General features: G+C 43.8%; 1 protein-coding gene across 3 annotated transcripts in view; it reads left to right on the top strand.

Annotated features, from left to right (window-relative positions):
- The window catches only part of LOC139368289 (actin filament associated protein 1-like 2), a 134,511-nt gene that overhangs the window by 96,255 nt on the left and 17,451 nt on the right, over positions 1–20,805 (top strand). Inside the window, exons 11-15 of one of the 3 annotated variants that reach the window (XM_071107034.1) lie at positions 2,718–2,929; positions 4,705–4,850; positions 4,974–5,088; positions 16,945–17,202; positions 17,491–17,845. In XM_071107034.1, coding sequence (XP_070963135.1) covers positions 2,718–2,929; positions 4,705–4,850; positions 4,974–5,088; positions 16,945–17,202; positions 17,491–17,845 — 1,086 coding nt within the window. The remainder of the gene's footprint in view (positions 1–2,717; positions 2,930–4,704; positions 4,851–4,973; positions 5,089–16,944; positions 17,203–17,490; positions 17,846–20,805) is intronic. The other 2 variants (XM_071107035.1, XM_071107036.1) reach the window with 2 other exon arrangements.

The raw sequence follows: 20,805 nt of genomic DNA, 5'->3' as shown, positions 1-20,805 counted from the left end.
AATACTTATTGTATTTTCATACAAACATTTAATCTTGAATTTCAACTTAATTAGAATATAATTTGTGTAATTTTAGATGTGGACAGTTCAGAGATGTATTTTTCAACCCTTGATAAGAAATTACAATACCATATTAAGACAAGTTGTTATTAATGTATTACATTAATTGGAAATGAAAAAGTAAGTACACCAATATGAGTTTTCCATTCATAAAAATGTGCAAGGTAAATTTCCATCGTAGATTTGCCGTAGTTGTAACATAGACGCTGGGAGTTGGGGCGCAAGTCCAGGTGGTGAGTAATAATTAACTAAACATGGAACAATACAAGAAACAAGAGTAGGGACATGAAACAACATCAATACTGCCAGGGAGGAATCAGACTTGTGGAGGTCTACAATTATTTTTCTGAGGTCTTGGCTGATTTATTTTGGTTTTCCCATGATTTCAAGCAAAGAGGCACTGAGTTTGAAGGTAGGCCTTGAAACACATCCACAGGTACACCTTCAGTTGACTAAAATGATGTCAATTAGCCTATTAGAAGCTTCTAAAGCAATGGCATAATTGTCTGGAATTTTCCAAGCTGTTTAAAGGCAAAGTCAACTTAGTGTACGTAAACTTCTGACCCACTGGAATTGTGATACAGTGAATTATAAGTGAAATAATCTGTCTGTAAACAATTGTTGGAAAAAGTACTTGTGTCATGCACAAAGTAGATGTCCTAACCGTCTTGCCATAACTGTAGTTTGTTAACAAGAAATTTGTGGAGTGGTTGAAAAATAATTTTTAATGACCTAAGTGTATGTAAACTTCCCGACTTCAACTGTAGATAACTCTCTCTTAAACTTCTCAAATAGTAGGTTTTATTTGTACCAATGATAATATCCACCAGAGCTGGAAAGTATATTTAAAAAGGTTGGCAGCAACCAGGACTTAAAGTCAACACATCAGCTTTACAGAGTGGTAATACATTGGCCAATAGTGGTGGCAATTGAGATCAGCTTTGCTTTGTGATCTTAGCGCGTGTTGACGGTTTAACGATGATATGATGGCCAATGCTGGTTGCAATAGGCCCTTAAGAACTTATTAAATGTATTATGACGGAAAGGAAACAGAGTTTGCTGCTGCAGCGTCTTTAGATAATTTTTTTTGTCAGATGTTACTCTGGAATATGAAGTATAATTACAAGCATTTCATAAGTGTCAAAGGCTTTTATTGACAATTACATGAAGTTGATGCAAAGGGTCAATATTTGCAGTGTTGACCCTTCTTTTTCAATACCTCTGCAATCCACCCTGGCATGCTGTCAATTAACTTCTGGGCTACATCCTGACTGATGGCAGCCCATTCTTGCATAATCAATGCTTGGAGTTTGTCAGAATTTGTGGGTTTTTGTTTGTCCACCCGCCTCTTGAGGATTGACCACAAGTTCTCAATGGGGAGTTTCCCTGCCATGAACCCAAAATATTGATGTTCCTGGATGGTTGGGAGAAGTTGCTCTCGGAGGATGTGTTGGTACCATTCTTTATTCATGGCTGTGTTCTTAGGCAAAATTGTGAGTGAGCCCACTCCCTTGGCTGAGAAGCAACCCCACACATGAATGGTCTCAGGATGCTTTACTGTTGGCATGACACAGGACTGATGGTAGCGTTCACCATCTCCGGGCAAGCTTTTTTTCCCAGATGCCCCAAACAATCGGAAAGGGGATTCATCAGAGACAATGACTTTACCCAAGTCCTCAGCAATCCAATCCCTGTACCTTTTGCAGAATATCAGTCTGTCCCTGATGTTTTTCCTGGAGAGAAGTGGCTTCTTTGCTGCCCTTCTTAACACCAGGCCATCCTCCAAAAGTCTCCGCCTCACTGTGCGTGCAGATGTACTCACACCTGCCTGCTGCAATTCCTGAGCAAGCTCTGTACTGGTGGTGCCCCAAATCCCACAGCTGAATCAACTTTAGGAGACGGTCCTGGTGCTTGCTGGACTTTCTTGGGCGCCCTGAAGCCTTCTTTACAACAATTGAACCGCTCTCCTTGAAGTTCTTGATGATCCGATAAATGGTTGATTTTTTTGCACCACCAGGTGCAATCTTACTGGCAGCAATATCCTTGCCTGTGAAGCCCTTTTTGTGCAAAGCAACAAACGGCACATGTTTCCTTGCAGGTAACCATGGTTGACAGAGGAAGAACAATGATTCCAAACACCACCCTCCTTTTGAAGCTTCCAGTCTGTTATCGAACTCAATCAGCATGACCGAGTGATCTCCAGCCTTGTCCTCGTCAACACTCACACCTGTGTTAACGAGAGAATCACTGACATGATGTCAGCTGTTCCTTTTGTGGCAAGGCTGAAATGCAGTGGAAATGTTTTTGGGGGTTTCAGTTCATTTGCATGGCAAAGAGGGACTTTGCAATTAATTGCAATTTACTTCATAACATTCTGGAGTATATGCAAATTGCCATCATACAAACTGGGGCAGCAGACTTTGAAAATGTAATATTTGTGTCATTTTCAAAACCTTTGGCCATGACTGTACAGTACAGTAATTACAGGGATATCAAATTCTCTCTTTCACCATTTCTTTCTCACAATCTCCCCCCTCTCTCTGTCCCTCACCACACAATAATTCAATGTATTTCAATTCAGTAGACTTAATTGATATGTCAACAAGTTAAACTTACATTGACAAAGTAAACATATAACAATATGGTCTCTCTCTCAGGTTACCTCAACGTGCTGGTTAACAGTCATTGGAGGAGCCACTGGTGTCTGATAAAAAATGGGCAGCTGTGGTTTTACCAGGACAAGGGCAAGACTAAAGTGTCCCAGCAGCCTGTGCCTCTGGAGGGATGCATGGTCTTGCCAGACCCCAGCCCTGAGCACCTCTACTCCTTCCGGATCCAGATGGATGGGGCACAGCTAGCCACACTAGAGGTAGGAGGGGGAGGTAGGCAGGCATGGGGGAAGGTAGGCGCTATAGAAAGAAAGTAGAGACCTTATTGATCCGAACTTGGGAAAATGTTGTATCAGTTATCACCATAAGACCCGTATCAATGAAAACGCATGCTCAAAAACACATACGAACTCACGTAAGTCATTGCATGTTAAATTGCAAATTACAACACAAACACACATCTTTAGCCTTAACACTGGATTATTGCATGTTGTACCATTCCATATAAGCATTAATTCTACGGAAATCAGTAATCAAGAAAGCTCTTGTAAAAGCCCTTTACTAAGTCCCTAGTACAGCAGGAGCTGACCTCATATGAGAACCTGGCCCCTGTACTTCTCCGAAAATCTTACTGAGAACAGTCCCCATTCTGGAAACGCACGCATGCCACGCACACACCAACCCCACCCACCAGACACACGGCGCCTAGTGCAAAAAAACACAAACTAGCAATCCTAACACTGAGACTGTGCTGACGGTACAGTGCTCCTCCCAAGAACACTAAACACTTCAATTGTACTGTCTGACACACTACAAAGTCTGGCCCAATTGTACTGTCTGACACACACTACAAATTCTGGCCCAGAGGAGTAAAGGGGAGGTGTGTGTGGGTTGGTTCTTCTATCCTTGTTGGGACTTAAAATCCCCCAAAATCCCCACAATGATAGTAAAACAAGGAAAATTCTCCCTCGTGGGGACATCACCCATGACCCCAAGAGGACAGGCTATTTTAAGCTTAAGGTTCAGGTTAAGGGATAGGGGTTAGGAAAAATAGGATTTTGAATGGAAATACATTCTAGGTCCCGACAAGGATAGAAGAACATGACACGTGTGCGTGCGTGCATGTTTTTGTTTAACTATCCTTTTGGGTACCAGAATTCCTCACAAGAATAGTATTTTAGGCTTGGAGGTTAGGTTTAGGGTTAGGTTTAGAATTGGGGTTAGGGTTAGGTATAGTTTTAGGGTTAGGGGTTACAGTTAAGGTAAGGTTAGGGTTAGGGGTTAAGAAGAATAGGATTTTGGATGGGAATCAATTATTTGGTCCCCACAAGGATAGCAAAAAAAAACTGTGTGTATGTGTAGGGGAGGTAGTGGATGTACTGGGATTTGTGAGCAAGAGGAACTCCCCTTTTTTTATTTAAGCTTCAGCACCAGCCTGCTTTGGGGCTCCCAAGTGGCGTGGCGGTCTAAGGCACTGCATCTCAGTGCTAGAGGCGTCACTACAGACCCTGGTTTGATTCCAGGCTGTATCACAACCGGCCGTGATTGTGAGTCCCATAGGGTGGTGCACAATTGGCCCAGGCGTCGTCCGGGTTAAGGTTTGGCCGGAGTAGGCCCGCCATTGTAAATAAGAATTTGTTCTTAACTGACTTGCCTAGTTAAATAAAGGTAAAATAAAACAAAATTGTGCTGTTATGGTCAATGAAATTCCTTTTTTAGTTTTATTTAATGGACTTTAAAAACTAAAATGAAAAAATGTGCTGCAGAAAATTGATAATTAACTAATTTCCTGGGAATGGATTTTTTATTTATTTTGGGTGATCTTCAGACTAAAGCCTTGACATGACTGCCACCTGTTGGTTCATCTACGTATTTTTTATGTTATAATCAAGGCTGTGTTTTCAAAAGGCTGTGTTTTCAAAATGCGCTCCTCTCCTCTTTCCTGTCCTCTCCCTCTCCTCTTTTGTCGATTACCGCTCCCATCTCTCCTCCCCTCTTCCCTTGTTCTCTCCTCTATGCCGCTTTCCACTCCCAGGCCAAGTCGTCAGCTGATATGGGTCACTGGCTGGGTCTTCTGCTATCTCAGACTGGGACTAAGACAGACCCTGAAGAACTCACCTATGACTATGTCAACTCTGAGAGGATCTCCAGCATAGTCAATGCAGCCAAGACCTCCTTGTAGTTAGTTAATTCATCACTGTGTGTGTGTGTGTGTGTGTGTGTGTGTGTGTGTGTGTGTGTGGTTAGCTGTACAGGACTGTGTGAGAGAGAGCTTATACAGTAATATGTGTGTGTATTCTTCAGTCTGATGCAGGGGAGGTACTCAGAGCCTAGCACCTACAAAGACAGCCTTTCCTCGGCTCCCCACGGTTCAGATGACATTTATGACGATGTGGCTTCTATAGAGGGCGAACTAGAGGTGAGCTCACCACATCAATACAACAACAAATTCAAGAGTATTAATTCAGCCACGTACACACAGTTTATACCACTGATGTTGTTTAACGCAATCTGATTCCACACTCCAAGACTGCTTCCATCACGTGGACTGGGATATGTTTCGTATTGCATCAAACAACAACATTGACGAATACGCTGATTCGGTGAGGGAGTTCATTAGAACGTGCGTTGAAGATGTCGTTCCCATAGCAACGATTAAAACATTCCCAAACCAGAAACCGTGGATTGATGGCAGCATTCGCGTGAAACTGCAAGCGCGAACCACTGCTTTTAGTCAGGGCAAGGTGACCGGAAACATGACCGAATACAAACAGTGTAGCTATTCCCTCCGCAAGGCAATCAAACAAGCTAAGCGTCAGTATAGAGACAAAGTAGAATCGCAATTCAACAGCTCAGACACGAGGTATGTGGCAGGGTCTACAGTCAATCACGGATTACAAAAAGAAAACCAGCCCCGTCACGGACCAGGATGTCTTGCTCCCAGGCAGACTAAATAACTTTTTTGCCCGCTTTGAGGACAATACAGTGCCACTGACACGGCCCGCAACCAAAACATGCAGACTCTCCTTCACTGCAGCCGAGGTGAGTAAAACATTTAAACGTGTTAACCCTCGCAAGGCTGCAGGCCCAGACGACATCCCCAGCCGCGCCCTCAGAGCATGCGCAGACCAGCTGGCTGGTGTGTTTACGGACATATTCAATCAATCCCAGTCTGCTGTTCCCACATGCTTCAAGAGGGCCACCATTGTTCCTGTTCCCAAGAAAGCTAAGGTAACTGAGCTAAACGACTACCGCCCTCACTCACTTCCGTCATCATGAAGTGCTTTGAGAGACTAGTCAAGGACCATATCACCTCCACCCTACCTGACACCCTAGACCCACTCCAATTTGCTTACCGCCCAAATAGGTCCACAGACGATGCAATCTCAACCACACTGCACACTGCCCTAACCCATCTGGACAAGAGGAATACCTATGTGAGAATGCTGTTCATCGACTACAGCTCAGCATTTAACACCATAGTACCCTCCAAACTCGTCATCAAGCTCGAGACCCTGGGTCTCGACCCTGCCCTGTGCAACTGGGTACTGGACTTCCTGATGGGCCGCCCTCAGGTGGTGAGGGTAGGTAACAACATCTCAACCCCGCTGATCCTCAGCACTGGGGCCCCACAAGGGTGCGTTCTGAGCCCTCTCCTGTACTCCCTGTTCACCCACGACTGCGTGGCCACGCATGCCTCCAACTCAATCATCAAGTTTGCGGATGACACTACAGTGTATACAGTCTATGAGTAGGGTGGCTGGAGTCTTTGACAATTTTTAGGGCCTGCCTCTGACACCGCCTGGTGTAGAGGTAGTGGATGGCAGGAAACTTGGCCCCAGTGATGTACTGGGCCGTTCGCACTACCCTCTGTAGTGCCTTGCGGTCGGAGGCCAAGCAGTTGCCATACCAAAACCACGGCCATCATTATCATATTTCCCAGCATGCTCTTTTGCTGGTTGATTTTTAGAATTGTTTATTTCAATATTTATGTTTTCGCATGATTGATGAATTAATAGGCTATTGTTTGCGAACAGCATCAGCCACCCAAACGATTCGTTCTCAAGTTGAGCAGAGACAGACTGAGTATGTTTTGTGTCCATCGATAACATTCAATAATAAATGGATTGCTTTCATTCTTGGACCATACGATCATTTATCAGATCGAGTATTTTTCTTCTTTGTGCTGCACATGATAGCCGGTGGCGGAGCATGTCTCCGGAGTATCGCATATTAATCCTGCTGTAGAATTCATTGTGGCAAGCAGGTCAAACGAACGATTAAAATGAACGGGTCACTAAGAAAAATGTATCATGACTCTTGAGTCAGTAAAGGGAGTTGTTCAAAAATAACGAATTGTTCACAATCTGCACATCACTAATATCTTAGTCTTCCCAACCTGGAAGTCATTCTGAATGCAAGTTGCGGGTGAAATTAAATTCAAAATGTTGGATATCCCCACACTGGCTGGATTACAATAGGAATTACACATCACTTTGTAAGTCATTATAATGTGAGTTTCAAGACTGAAAACCATGAGTTTCAGGCCACTGTATTAGGGTAAAACTCAGCCCTCAGAATCAAATCAAAGTTTATTTGTCACGTGCGCCAAATACAACAGGTGTAGACCTTACAGTGAAATGCTTACTTACAGACTCTAACCAATAGTGCAAAATAGGTATTAGGTGAACAATGGGTGAGTAAAGAAATAAAACAACAGTAAAAAGACAGGCTATATACAGTAGCGAGACTATAAAAGTAGTGAGGCTACATACAGACACCGGTTATTCAGGCTGATTGAGGTAGTATGTACATGCAGATATGGTTAAAGTGACTATGCATATATGATGAACAGAGAGTAGCGTAAAAGAGAGGTTGGCGGGTGGTGGGTGGCGGGACACAATGCAGATAGCCCGGTTAGCCAATTTGCGGGAGCACTGGTTGGTCGATATGGTTCAAGTGACTATGCATATATGATAAACAGAGAGTAGCAGCAGCGTAAAAAGAGGAGTTGGTGGGAGGCACACAATGCAAATAGTCTGGGTAGCCAATTTGATTACCTGTTCAGGAGTCTTATGGCTTGGGGGTAAAAACTGTTGAGAAGCCTTTTTGTCCTAGACTTGGCACTCCGGTACCGCTTGCGGTAGTAGAGAGAGCAGTCTATGACTGGGGTGGCTGGGGTCTTTGACAATTTTTAGGGCCTTCCTCTGACACCGCCTGGTGTAGAGGTCCTGGATGACAGGCAGCTTAGCCCCAATGATGTACTGGGCCGTTCGCACTACCCTCTGTAGTGCCTTGCGGTCAGAGGCCGAGCAATTGCCGTACCAGGCAGTGATGTTGCAGCTGTAGAACCTTTTGAGGATCTCAGGACCCATGCCAAATCTTTTTAGTTTCCTGAGGGGGAATAGGGTTTGCCGTGCCCTCTTCACAAAATCAGGCCTTATTATATATTTGTTGAATTGTGTTAAATCATTTTATTTGAATTATAAATTATTCACTTAGGATTTCAGTTGGTGAAAGCCACTGTACTGAAAACAGATGAATGCAACAATCATGGGTGGTAACTCTACAATTCACTCGAAAGGCAAGGCACTCTGGGAAATAAAGCTTACACTAAGTGTGACCAGTATAGACACTGGGCCAGTGTTAAATTTAAAGGAAAATTTCACTTCTGCTCTTTCTCTGTGTTCGTTAATAGGTTTTTAACATACTGTACATATGAGATCAGTAATGTAGGGTATGTAAACATTATATTAAGTGGCATTGTTTAAAGTGGCTAGTGATACATTTTTACATACATTTCCATCAATTCCCTTATTAAAGTGGCTGGAGTTGAGTCAGTTGGCAGCAACCACTCAATGTTAGTGGTGGCTGTTTAACAATCTGATGGCCTTGAGATAGAAGCTGTTTTTCTGTCTCTCGGTCCCTGCTTTGATGCACCTGTACTGACCTCGCCTTCTGGATGATAGCGGGGTGAACAGGCAGTGGCTCGGGTGGTTGTTGTCCTTGATGATCTTTATGGCCTTCCTGTGGTGACAAGCCAAATTTCTTCAGCCTCCTGAGGTTGAAGAGGCGCTGCTGCGCCTTCTTCACAACGCTGTCTGTGTGGGTGGACCAATTCAGTTTGTCCGTGATGTGTACGCCGAGGAACTTAAAACTTACTACCCTCTCCACTACTGTCCCATCGATGTGGATAGGGGGGTGTTCCGTCTGCTGTTTCCTGAAGTCCACAATAATCTCCTTAGTTCTGTTGACGTTGTGAGGTTATTTTCCTGACACCACACTCTGAGGGCCCTCACCTCCTCCCTGTAGGCAGTCTCGTCGTTGTTGTTAATCAAGCCTACCACTGTAGTGTCGTCCGCAAACTTGATGATTGAGTTGGAGGCGTGCATGGCCACGCAATCGTGGGTGAACAGGGAGTATAGGAGAGGGCTCAGAACGCACCCTTGTGGGGCCCCAGTGTTGAGAATCAGCGGGGTGGAGATGTTGTTACCTACCCTCACCACCTGGGGGGCGGCCCGTCAGGAAGTCCAGTACCCAGCTGCACAGGGCGGGGTCGAGACCCAGGGTCTCGAGCTTGATGACGAGTTTGGAGGGTACTATGGTATTGAATGCTGAGCTATAGTCAATAAACAGCATTCTTACATAGGTATTCCTCTTGTCCAAATGGGATAGGGCAGTGTGCAGAGTGATGGCGATTGCATCGTTTGTGGATCTATTGGGGTGGTAAGCAAATTGAAGATGGCAGTTAGGGTAGAGTGATATGATCCTTGACTAGTCTCTCAAAGCACTTCATGATGACAGAGGTGAGTGCTACGGGCGATAGTCATTAAGTTCAGTTACCTTTGCCTTCTTGGGTACAGGAATAATGGTGCCCTCTTGAAGCATGTGGGGACAGCAGACGGGATAGGGAAATATTGAACATGCCTTTAAACACACCAGCTGGCATGCTCTTAGAAAGGGCCAAGGGATGCCGTCTTGGTTGCGGGCCGCGTCGTGGGCACTGTGTTATCCTGAAAGCGTGCAAAAAATATATTTAGCCTGTCCAGAAGCAAGACGTTGTTGTCCGCGATGTGGCTGGTTTTCCGTTTGTAGTCTGTGATTGTCTGTAGTCCTTGCCACATACGTGTCTTGAGCCGTTGAATTGCGACTTCACTTTATCTCTATACTGATGTTTAGCTTGTTTCATTACCTTGCGGAGTGAATAACTACACTGTTTATATTCTGCCATATTACCAGTCGCCTTTCCATTGTATAACCTGTCTAGCGCTAGTGGAACCCCTCGCCAACAGCCAATAAAATTGCAGGGCTCCAAATACAAATCAACAGAAATCTCATAAATCAAATTTCTCAAACATACAAGTATTAGGCACCATTTTAAAAATACAATTATCGTTAATCCAGCCACAGTGTCTGATTTCAAAAAAGAAAGAAAGAAAGAAAACTCCACAAACGATTACGTTAGGTCACCACCAACTCACAGAAAAACCCAGCCATTTACCCAGACGAAGAGAGGAGTCACAAAAGCACAAATACAGATCAAATTAATCACTAACCTTTGATGATCTTTATCAGATGACACTCATAGGACTTTGTGTTACACAATACATGTATGTTTTGTTCAGTAAAGTTCATATTTATATCCAAAAATCTTATTTTACATTGGCGTGTTAGATTCAGTAAATCCAAAACATGCAGTGGTATTGCAGAGCCACATGAATTCACATAAATACTCATAATAAATGTTGATGAAAATACAGCTATTATACACTTCTCCTTAAGGCAACCGCTGTCAGATTTTAAAAAAACTGAGAACGGCACTCAGAGCACAAACCAGCCAGAGAAATATCCGCCATGTTGGGTAGTCAACATTATTCATAAAAAGCATTATAAATATTCACTTACTTTTGATGATCATCATCAAAATGCACTCCCAGAAATCGCAGTTCCACAATAAATGCTTGTTTTGTTCGATAATGTCCATAATTTCTTTTGTTAGGGCGTTTCGTAAACAATCCAAAAGTGCGATCTGGTCCATTCGGACGAAACGTTCAAAAAGTTATATTACAGGTCGAAGAAACTTGTCAAACTAAATATAGAATCAATCTTTAGGGTGTTTTTATCATAAAAGTTCAATAATTTTCCAACCGGAGAATTCCATTGTCTGTAGAATTGCACTGGAACGAGAGCAACCTCTCAAGTGAAAGCGCATGACTGAGATCGAGGCTGTAGGCAGACCCCTTAGTAAAACATCTCCCATCTGGCCCCCCTTCACATGAGCAGCCTGAAACCACGTTCTAAAGACGGCTGACATCTAGAGGAAGTCTTAGGAAGTGAAAAATAACCCATATCCCACTGTGTACTCGATAGGGGTGAGTTCAGAAACTACAAACCTCAGATTTCTCACTTCCTGTTTGGATTTTTTCTCAGGTTTTTGCCTGCCATATGAGTTATATTATACTCACAGACATCATTCAAACAGTTTTAGAAACTCCAGAGTGTTTTCTATCCAATATTAATAATAATATGCATATATTAGCAACTGGGACTGAGTAGGAGGCAGTTCACTCTGGGCACGCTATTCATCCAAAAGGGAAAATGCTGCCAGCTATCCCAAAGTTAATGTGGTGGTTCCCACGTTCAGTTGGTTAGGGTAGGTTTTAATAGTCATAATGGGTACTACATCTCCTACACACTTCCTTCTGAACTCAGTCACCGTGTCTGTGTTTGCGTCTAGATTTTTATCACATGCTACCCGGAACATATCAGAGTCCGCGTGATTAAAATAATCCTGATGCATGGATTCCGATTGGTCAGACCAGTGTTGAATAGGATGAAGCACGGCACTTCCTGTTTCAGTTTCTGCCTATAGGACGAGAGGAGCAAGATGGCGTCGTGGTCAGATTAGCCGAAAGGAGGGCGGGGGAGGGCCTTATAAGCATCCCGGAAGTTTGAATAGCAATGGTTGAGAGTCTTAGTAGCGCGAGTAGGACAGTCAATTTCGGCAGCCTAGTCCTCAGGTTTGCTTTATTAAAATCCCCAGTTACAATAAATGCAGCCTCAGGATATGTGGTTTCCAGTTTGCATAAAGTACAGTGTTGTTCTTTGAGGGCTGTCAAGGTTTCTGCTTGTGTTGAGATGTAAACGGCCGTGGCGATGACGGAGGAGAATTCTCTTGGGAGATAATATGGTCTGCATTTAATTGTGAGGTCTTCTAGGTCGGGTGAAGAAAATGACTTGAGTTCCTGTATGTTCATATAATTGCACCATGCGTCCTTAATCATGAAATACACCCCGCTGCCCTTCTGCTTCCCGGAGAGATATTTATTCCTTTCTGCGCGATGTACTGAGAATCCTGCTGGCTTTACTGACTCCGACAGAGTATCCCGAGAGAGCCATGTTTCCGTTAAACAAAGTGTGTGTCAGGCCCCGATGTCTCTCTGGAAAGGAATCCTTGCTCTAAGGTCATCAACTTTATTATCCAATGACTGAACATTAGCGAGTAATATACTCGGAAGCAGGGGTGGTGTGCGCACCTCCTAAGTCGAACCAGCAGGCTGCCTCGAGTGCCTCTCCTCCGCCGGCGATGTTTTTTGTTGGCCTCTTGAGTAAGTTCTATTGCTCTGGGGAGAGTGTACAAAGGATCTGCTCCAGGGAAGTCGTATTCCTGGTCGTAATGCTGGTACTTCTGGTGAGTTACCGCCACTAGTATCCAATATATTTTCCCGGCTGTATGTAATGACACAAAACATTTCCTGAGCTAATAATGTTAAAAATAGTACATGAAAAAACTAAATGCTGCAATGCTGCCATCTTCGTCTGCGTCATCTTATCAGTGTGCGTGTGTGTGTGTGTGTGTGTGTGTGTGTGTGTGTGTGTGTGTGTGTGTGTGTGTGTGTGTGTGTGTGTGTGTGTGTGTGTGTGTGTGTGTGTGTGTGTGTGTGTGTGTGTGTGTGTGTGTGTGTGTGTGTGTGTGTGTGTTCGGACGTCAGTGTAAGTATGTGTGAGTGTGTAGGTAGAGTCCAGTGTGTGTGCATAGAGTCAGTGCAAGAAAGTTAGTACGAAAAAGGTTCAATGCAGTTAGTCCGGGTAGCCATTTGATTAGCTATTTAGCATACTTATGGCTTGGGGGTAGAAGCTGTTAAGGGTCCTGTTGGTTCCAGACTCGGTGCACTAGTACCACTTACCTTGTTGTAGCAGAGAGAATAGTCTATGACTTGGGTGGCTGTAGTCTTTTACATTTTTGGGGCCTTCCTCTGACACTGCTGGATGACCACCCTCTGTAGCGCCTTACGGTCTGGTGCCTTACAGTTGTCGTACCAAGCGATGATGCAGCCAGTCAAGATGCTCTCTGTAGCGGTACCCCCTGTATATAGCCTTGCTACTGTTATTTTACTGCTGATCTTGAATGATTTGTTATTAAAAAATGTTACTTAACACTTATTTTTCTTAACTGCGTTGTTGGTTAAGTGCTTGTAAGTAAATATTTCACTGTAAGGTGAAGCCTGTTGTAGTCGGCCCACGTGACAAATCAAATTTGATTTGATTTATAACTTTATGAGGATCTGAGGGCCCGTGCAAAAAATATAAAACCTCCAGTGGGGGTAGAGGCGCTGACGTGCCCTCTTCACAACTGTGTGGGTGTGTGTGGACCATGCTACTTCCTTAGTGATGTGAACACAGAGGAACTTAAAGATCTCGACCTGCTCCACTACAGCCTCATCAATGTGGATAGGGGCGTGTTCGCCCCTCCATTTCCTGTAGTTCACGATCAGCTCCTTTGTCTTGCTGATGTTGAGGGAGATGTTGTTGTCTTGGCACCACACTGCCAGTCTCAGACCTCCACCCTATAGGCTGCCTCATCATCGGTGATCAGTCCTACCACCATTGTGTCGGCAGAAAACTTGATGATGGTGTTGAAGTCGTGCACGGTTACGCAGTCATGGGTTAACAGCTGTTTCCCAAAACCATTGTTATTAACGTTGCACTTGAAAATGCTCGGAATCTAACGTCTGCCTCAGACCTCTGGTAGAACAACTAAGTCAGTCGTTAGATGCTTTTTTATAAACAGAAGATCTCCGCTAATATGAGTCACATGGTTTATCCATTCTCTGTGACAACCGATAACTTCAGAAGAAAGTTGACTACAAACACAAAGTTGCCAATGTCTTTGCAATTGATACAAACAAGTGACTTGTAAAAATATGCTTCAAATGATAACTGCTTTAAAATATAAACAGTAGGCTGTAGGCCTATTTTAATCATAAATACATTTCATGTTCAAATTAGTTATATTTTGCTACTTGTAGGCTACTGTCCGTAATTTGTCTCAATTAATTTCATGATGTGTAGTCTATCTAAGAGCTGATCCGTCGTCAGTATTATGAAATAATTATATTGTTAAGGTAAGATTTGAGTGGAGAAGGCTGATCCGAGAGCAGCGCTTCATTTATATCAACCAGCGTGTTTCAGGGGAAGGGGGTGTATCTGAGCACCATCACTTAGGACTTGACATTGGTCAATCAAATCTCCCCATTCTTGCTAAATTTTGCATGCCTTCTCAAACAGCTACAACTGTCTATACATTCGCACATCAAGTCCTTTCTTGAGTTGGGCTCGGGGATGGAACAACAGTTGAACATCTGAGCTTGTGGTTGTTTGTGGGGATAGGGTTGGGTGTGTGTATGTACGTACGTACGTACGTACGTACGTACGTATGTAAACTTCAACTGTACGTACGTACGTACAGTTGAAGTTGAAGTTTACATACACTTAGCTTGGAGTCATAAACTCGTTTTTCAACCACTCCACAAATTTCTTGTTAACAAACTATAGTTTTGGCAGTTGGTCACATCTACTTTGTGTTTACAGACAGAATATTTCACTTATAATTCACTGTATCACAATTCCAGTGGGTCAAAAGTTTACATAGACTAAGTTGACTGTGACTTTAAACAGCTTGGAAAATTCCAGAAAGTTATGTCATGGATTTAGAAGCTTCTGATAGGCTAATTTACATCATTTGAATCAATTGGAGGTGTACCTGTGGATGTATTTCAAGGCCTACCTTCAAACTCAGTGTCTCTTTGCTTGACATCATGGGAAAATCTAAAGAAATCAGCCAAGCCCTCAGAAATAAATTGTAGACCTCCACAAGTCTGGTTCATCCTTGGGAGCAATTTCCAAATGCCCGACGGTACCTCATTCATCTGTACAAACAACAGCACGCGAGTATAAACACCATGGGACCACGTCATACCGCTCAGGAAGGAACCGCGTTCTGTCTCCTAGAGGTGAACGTACTTCGGTGCCGAAAAGTGCAAATCAATCCCAGAACAACATCAAAAGACCTTGTGAAGATGCTGGAGGAAACAGGTACAAAGTATCTATATCCACAGTAAAACGAGTCCAATATCGACATAACCTGAAATTCCGCTGAGCACGGAAGAAGCCACTGCTCCAAAACCGGCATAAAAAAAGCCAGACTATGGTTTGCAACAGCATATGGGGACAAAGATTGTACTTTTTGGAGAAATGTCCTCTGGTCTGATGAAACAAACATAGAACTGTTTGGCCATGATGACCATTGTTATTTTGGGAGGAAAAAGGGGGAGGCTTGCAAGCCGAAGAGCACCATCCCTACCATGAAGCACGGGGGTGGCAGCATCATGTGGTGAGGGAGCTTTACTGCAGGATGAACTGGTGCACTTCACAAATTAGATGGCATCATGAGGAAAGAAAATTATGTGGATATATTGAAGCAACATCTCAAGACATCAGTCAGGAAGTTAAAGCTTGGTCGCAAATGGGTCTTCCAAATTGACAATGACCCAAGCATACTTCCGAAGTTGGGGCAAAATTGCTTAAGGACAACAAAGTCAAGATATTGGAGTGGCCATCTCAAAGCCCTGACTTCAATCCCATAGAAAATTTGTGGGCAGAATTGAAAAAGTGTGCAAGCAAGGTGGAATGGGCCAAAATTCACCCAACTTATTGTGGAAGCTTGTGGAAGGTTACCAGAAATGTTTGACGCAAGTTAAACAATTTAAAGGCAATTCTACGAAATTCAAATTGAGTGTATGTAAACTTCTGACCCACTGGGAAAGTGAAATAAAAGCTGAAATAAATCTCTCTCTACTATTATTCTGACATTTCACATTCTTCAAATAAAGTGGTGATCCTAACTGACCTAAGACGGGGAATTCTTACTTGGATTAAATGGAAAGAAATGTGAAAAACTTATCCTGCATACTGCTATGAAAATTCACCTCATTCTCCAGAGCAAATACACTTTTTATTGGATATACACCATGTCTACTTATTTGCTATATTGACAGACTAATTTACAGTTTTATTGAAACATGGTTACTTGACAACAAGTAAGTTGAAATGATGCACCAACTCCCTGCGTCATCTGTTTTAGCAGTAATGTTGTAGCTAGTTACTTCCAAATACATTTCATGAATATCAGAATGAATTGATGCAGTATTTGAAGTCCTCATGATTATTTTCTGATGCAGCTTGAATCATTTAGTCACTTGTCATAGACTTGTAAAAAAAAATATTATATAAAAGATTTGATCAAACTCCATTATATACATACTAGCTAGCTCAATTTTCCTAGCTTGACTTGTAGTGGTCCTTGCAAGCCCTGTTATGGCCGAATCAAATAAATTGTACTGTACTGAACAACACTGCTTCATGTAAAAAGAGTGCTTTTTACAGAAAAAAACAAAAACTTCTCAAGCACGCTTCTCACCAATCAATCTTCATGAATAGACAGTGCACGGTAAAATTGCTCCCATCGACCTGTAGAAACGAGTACCGCCTCGGTCTAGCCCGCCTTTGAGGGTAGGAACACATTTGTAGAAGGAAGAAGGGCTCCCGTCAGGCTGTAGTCTTTACAAAGCCATGTCAAATTTGTCAACCTAGATATCCTGCAATGTTGTGGCAGACAGAACATCGTTGAGACAAGTCCAATGTCTCTATAGAACAAGGATAACCATATATACTCGCTGCTAGAATGATTGTGCAATCGGTGAAACACAAAGGCCACAAAAATTGCTACACAACATGACTCCATTAATTTTTGGATCAGACAGTAGGTTCAATCAATCGCTGATGTCACTGGTTGATCTCTCTCGGCGCGAAAATTTTAAAATGCAACTTTGGTGAATAATTATGTCTGAAACACCTCTCATCACTCATAATTATGCAGGGAGACTGGAAAAGCTGTATCTCAGTGCTGTGTTTTCCTCTGTTTCTGCCATGACAGGATGCAGAGGAGAGCGGTCTTCTGGATGATCAGGAGAGCAGTGGTCAATGTCGTCAAGACAGCACTGGACCGTGTGGTCAAGATGGCGATGTGGTGGTGGTGGACAGTGCAGGGCAGGACGCAGCAGACAGGGTTTACTTGGACCTCATTCCTGTACGATCGTTCCTGCACACGTCCTGTGGCATAGGGTCCCCAAACAAAGAACCCCCCCGCTCTTCACCCGCCCCCACTGAGGAGCAGCAAGACCTCCCTAGCCAGGTATGGAACCAAATCATTCAGGATCTAAACCCAAGGCTAATACTGTATCCATTGTAATCATGTAAGAATGTCTAAATGATATCTTAAGTAAATTCAGTGAGCATCAATTCATTATCTGAATTGAATTAAGCTTAACCCTGATTTTAATACAAAGGTTTGAACAATACCATTGTTTAGTATCTTGTGCTATAAATAATATTGGTATGGATGTTGTTAGAATAAAACGAGAAATGTTTGTACGTGTAGATAACATAATTCATTAAATGTAATGCATATCTACATTCCTAGGTTGATTCTAGCATCATATCCGAATCAGAGCTTCCACCATCCCACAATGGAGTGGAACCCACTGCTATCACCAACAGACCTGAGCAGGAGCGCCCCCTGTCTCCCAGCCCTCTACAGCCCTATACCCAGGCTCAAAAGACCTCTCTCCTCAGCCAAGACATCCAGAAAAGAGCCAGTCCAGGCATACAGCACCCCCAGGCCCCCAGTACAACCACCCTTAACACACAGCCCCCCAAAACCCCTCAGAGTCCTGCAGCTACCACTCTTGCATTCAGCCTTCCCCCTCACAGTCCCCAACCTCTCAGAGGCCGGAGTGCCAGCAGTGGAGACCAAAGGACCAAAGTCTTATCCACAGGTGAGAAATGAACCACAGACACAGAGGATATTGGAGAGCAATGTAATTGAACAGTCACTCTAATCAAGTAGAAACTTTTTACACAGAGTGAATGGAAACCGGCACACTATAAATATATCTACTTGTTTATCCTATCCAAGATGGCATAGCAGTTGGACGTGTGTTTGTCTTGTACCGTGTAAATAGTCTGTAAATAGTCTGTTTCTTCATTTTTTTCGTATATATTTTAAACTCACTTTCCATCTACGAACTAAATATACTTTCCTGCAACCCGCCTCACCCAATGTGCTACGGATCTGCTATATTTATACTTTAGAACTGGAACCTCCATCAGCAGCTAGCCAGCTAACTAGCTATTAGTCATTGTTAGCCACTGCTAGCGGTCTTCACCTTTAGCTCGGACACCAGCCAGCTTTAGCTCGGTCAATACCTGCCAGTCTGCACAGAGCGATATCAACCCAGAGCATATCAGACTACTTTTCTCTACCACATCACTGGATTCCTGCTGCAAGCTCTGGACCATTACGTATCATTGCAGCTAGCTAGCTGCAACCGAGTGGATATTGTTGGCTAACGCCTCTGTCCCGACGCAAGCACCAGTTAGCCTTGAGCTTGCTTTGAGCTAGGCCCATCTCCCGGCTAGCCGACGAAGTATACCAGCTAATTCTTGGGCTACAACACCTATTTTGTCAATTGGACTGGACCCTTTATTGTCGACACGGATCCCCGCCGATCCAGCTGATGTGGACTGTTCACTAACGTGGTATCTCATTTTGTTTTTCTGTCGGCCCCAGCCTCAAACTCAGGTCCTGTGTGTACCTAACTGATCCTCTCTGCCCATTCATCGCCATTTACCCGTTGTTGTCTTAGCTCCAGATCAACACCTGAGATTGCTTTATGCCTCTCTCTAATGTCAATATGCCTTGTCTACTGCTGTTTCGGTTAGTTCTTATTGTTTTATTTCACTGTAGAGCCCCCAGTCCCGCTCAACATGCCTTAGATAGCTATTTTGTCCCACCCCCAGACATGCGGAGACCTCACCTGGCTTAACTGGTGCCTCCAGAGATGCAACCTCTCTCATCGTCACTCAATGGCTAGGTTTACCTCCACTATACTCACATCCTACCATACACTTGTCTGTACATTATGCCCTGAATCTATTCTACCTCGCCCAGAAAATTGCTCCTTTTATTCTAGACAACCAGTTCTTGTAGCCTTTAGCCGTACCCTTATCCTACTCCTCCTCTGTTCCTCTGGTGATGTAGAGGTTAACCCAGGCCCTGTAGCCCCCAGTACTACACCTATTCCCCAGGCGCTCTCATTTATTGACATCTGTAACCGTAAAAGCCTTGGTTTCATTCATGTTAACATCAGAAGCCTCCTCCCTAAGTTTGTTTTATTCACTGCTTTAGCACACTCCGTAAACCCGGATGTGCTAGCTGTGTCTGAATCCTGCCTTAGGAAAGACACCAAAAATTCTGAAATTTCCATCCCCAACGGCAGAGTTGAAATCTACTGCAAAGTGCGTGCAGAGTTTTATCATACTATCCAGGTCTGTGCCCAAACAGTTGACCTCATCCCGTCAGGAGAGGATGCTTGGTTATTCTTTAAAAGTGCTTTCCTCACCATCTTAAATGAGCATGCCCCGTTCAAAGAATTTAGAACTAAGAACAGGTGTAGCCCTTGATTCACTCCAGACTTGACTGCCCTCGACCAGCACAAAAACATCCAGTGGCGTACTGCATTAGCATCGAATATCCCCCGCGATATGCTACTTTTCAGGGAAGTCAGGAACCAATATCCACAGTCAGTCAATAAAGCAAAGGCTAGCTTTTTCAAACAGACATTTTTATCCTGTAGCACTAATTCCAAAAAGTTTTGGGACACTGTGAAGTCCATGGAGAATAAGAGCACCTCCTCCCAGCTGCCCGCTGCACTGAGGCTAGGAAACACCGTCACCACCGATAAATCTACGATAATCGAGAATTTCAATTAGCATATTTCTACGACTGGCCATGCTTTCCACCTGGCTACCCCTACCCCGGCTAACAGCTCTGCACCTCCCGCAGCAACTTTCCCAAGCCCCCCCCCCCCCCCCCCCCCCCCCCCCCACACACACACTTCAACTTCACCCAAATCCAGATAGCTAATGTTCTAAAAGAGCTGCAAAATCTGGACACCTACAAATCAGCTGGGCTAGACAATCTGGACCCTCTCGTTCTAAAATGATCCGCAGAAATTGTTGCAACCCCTATTACTAGCCTGTTCAACCTCTCTTTCATGTCGTCTAAGATCCCTAAAGATTGGAAAGCTGCCGCGGTCATCCCCCTCTTCAAAGGGGGAAACACTCTAGACCCAAACTGTTACAGACCTATACCCATCCTGCCCTGCCTTTCTAAAGTATTCGAAAGCCAAGTTAACAAACAGATCACCGACCATTTCGAATCCCACCGTACCATCTCCACTATGCAATCTGGTTTCCAAGCTGGTCATGGGTGCACCTCAGCCACGCTGAAGTCCTAAACGATATCATAACCGCCATCGATAAAAGACAATAGTTAGTGTGCAGCCATCTTCATCGAACTCTTTCGACTCTGTCAATCACTTCATTCTTATCGGCAGACTCAATAGCCTTGGTTTCTCAAATTACTGCCTTACCTGGTTCACCAACTACTTCTCAGATAGAGTTCAGTGTGTCATATCGGAGGTTCTGTTGTCCGGACCTCTGGCAGTCTCTATGGGGGTACCACAGGGTTCAATTCTCGGGCCGACTCTTTTCTCTGTATATTTCAATGATGTCTCTCTTGCTGCTGGTGATTCTCTGATCCACCTCTACACAGACGACACCATTCTGTATACATCTGGCCCTTCTTTGGACACCGTGTTAACAAACCTCCAAACGAGTTTCAATGCCATACAACACTCCTTCCATGGCCTCCAACTGCTCTTACATTCTTGTT

This window comes from Oncorhynchus clarkii, chromosome 16, assembly GCF_045791955.1.
Source record: "Oncorhynchus clarkii lewisi isolate Uvic-CL-2024 chromosome 16, UVic_Ocla_1.0, whole genome shotgun sequence".
NCBI lineage: Eukaryota > Metazoa > Chordata > Actinopteri > Salmoniformes > Salmonidae > Oncorhynchus > Oncorhynchus clarkii.
The sequence above is the reverse complement of the archived record's forward strand: the minus strand, read 5'-3'. Positions and strand labels throughout refer to the sequence as shown.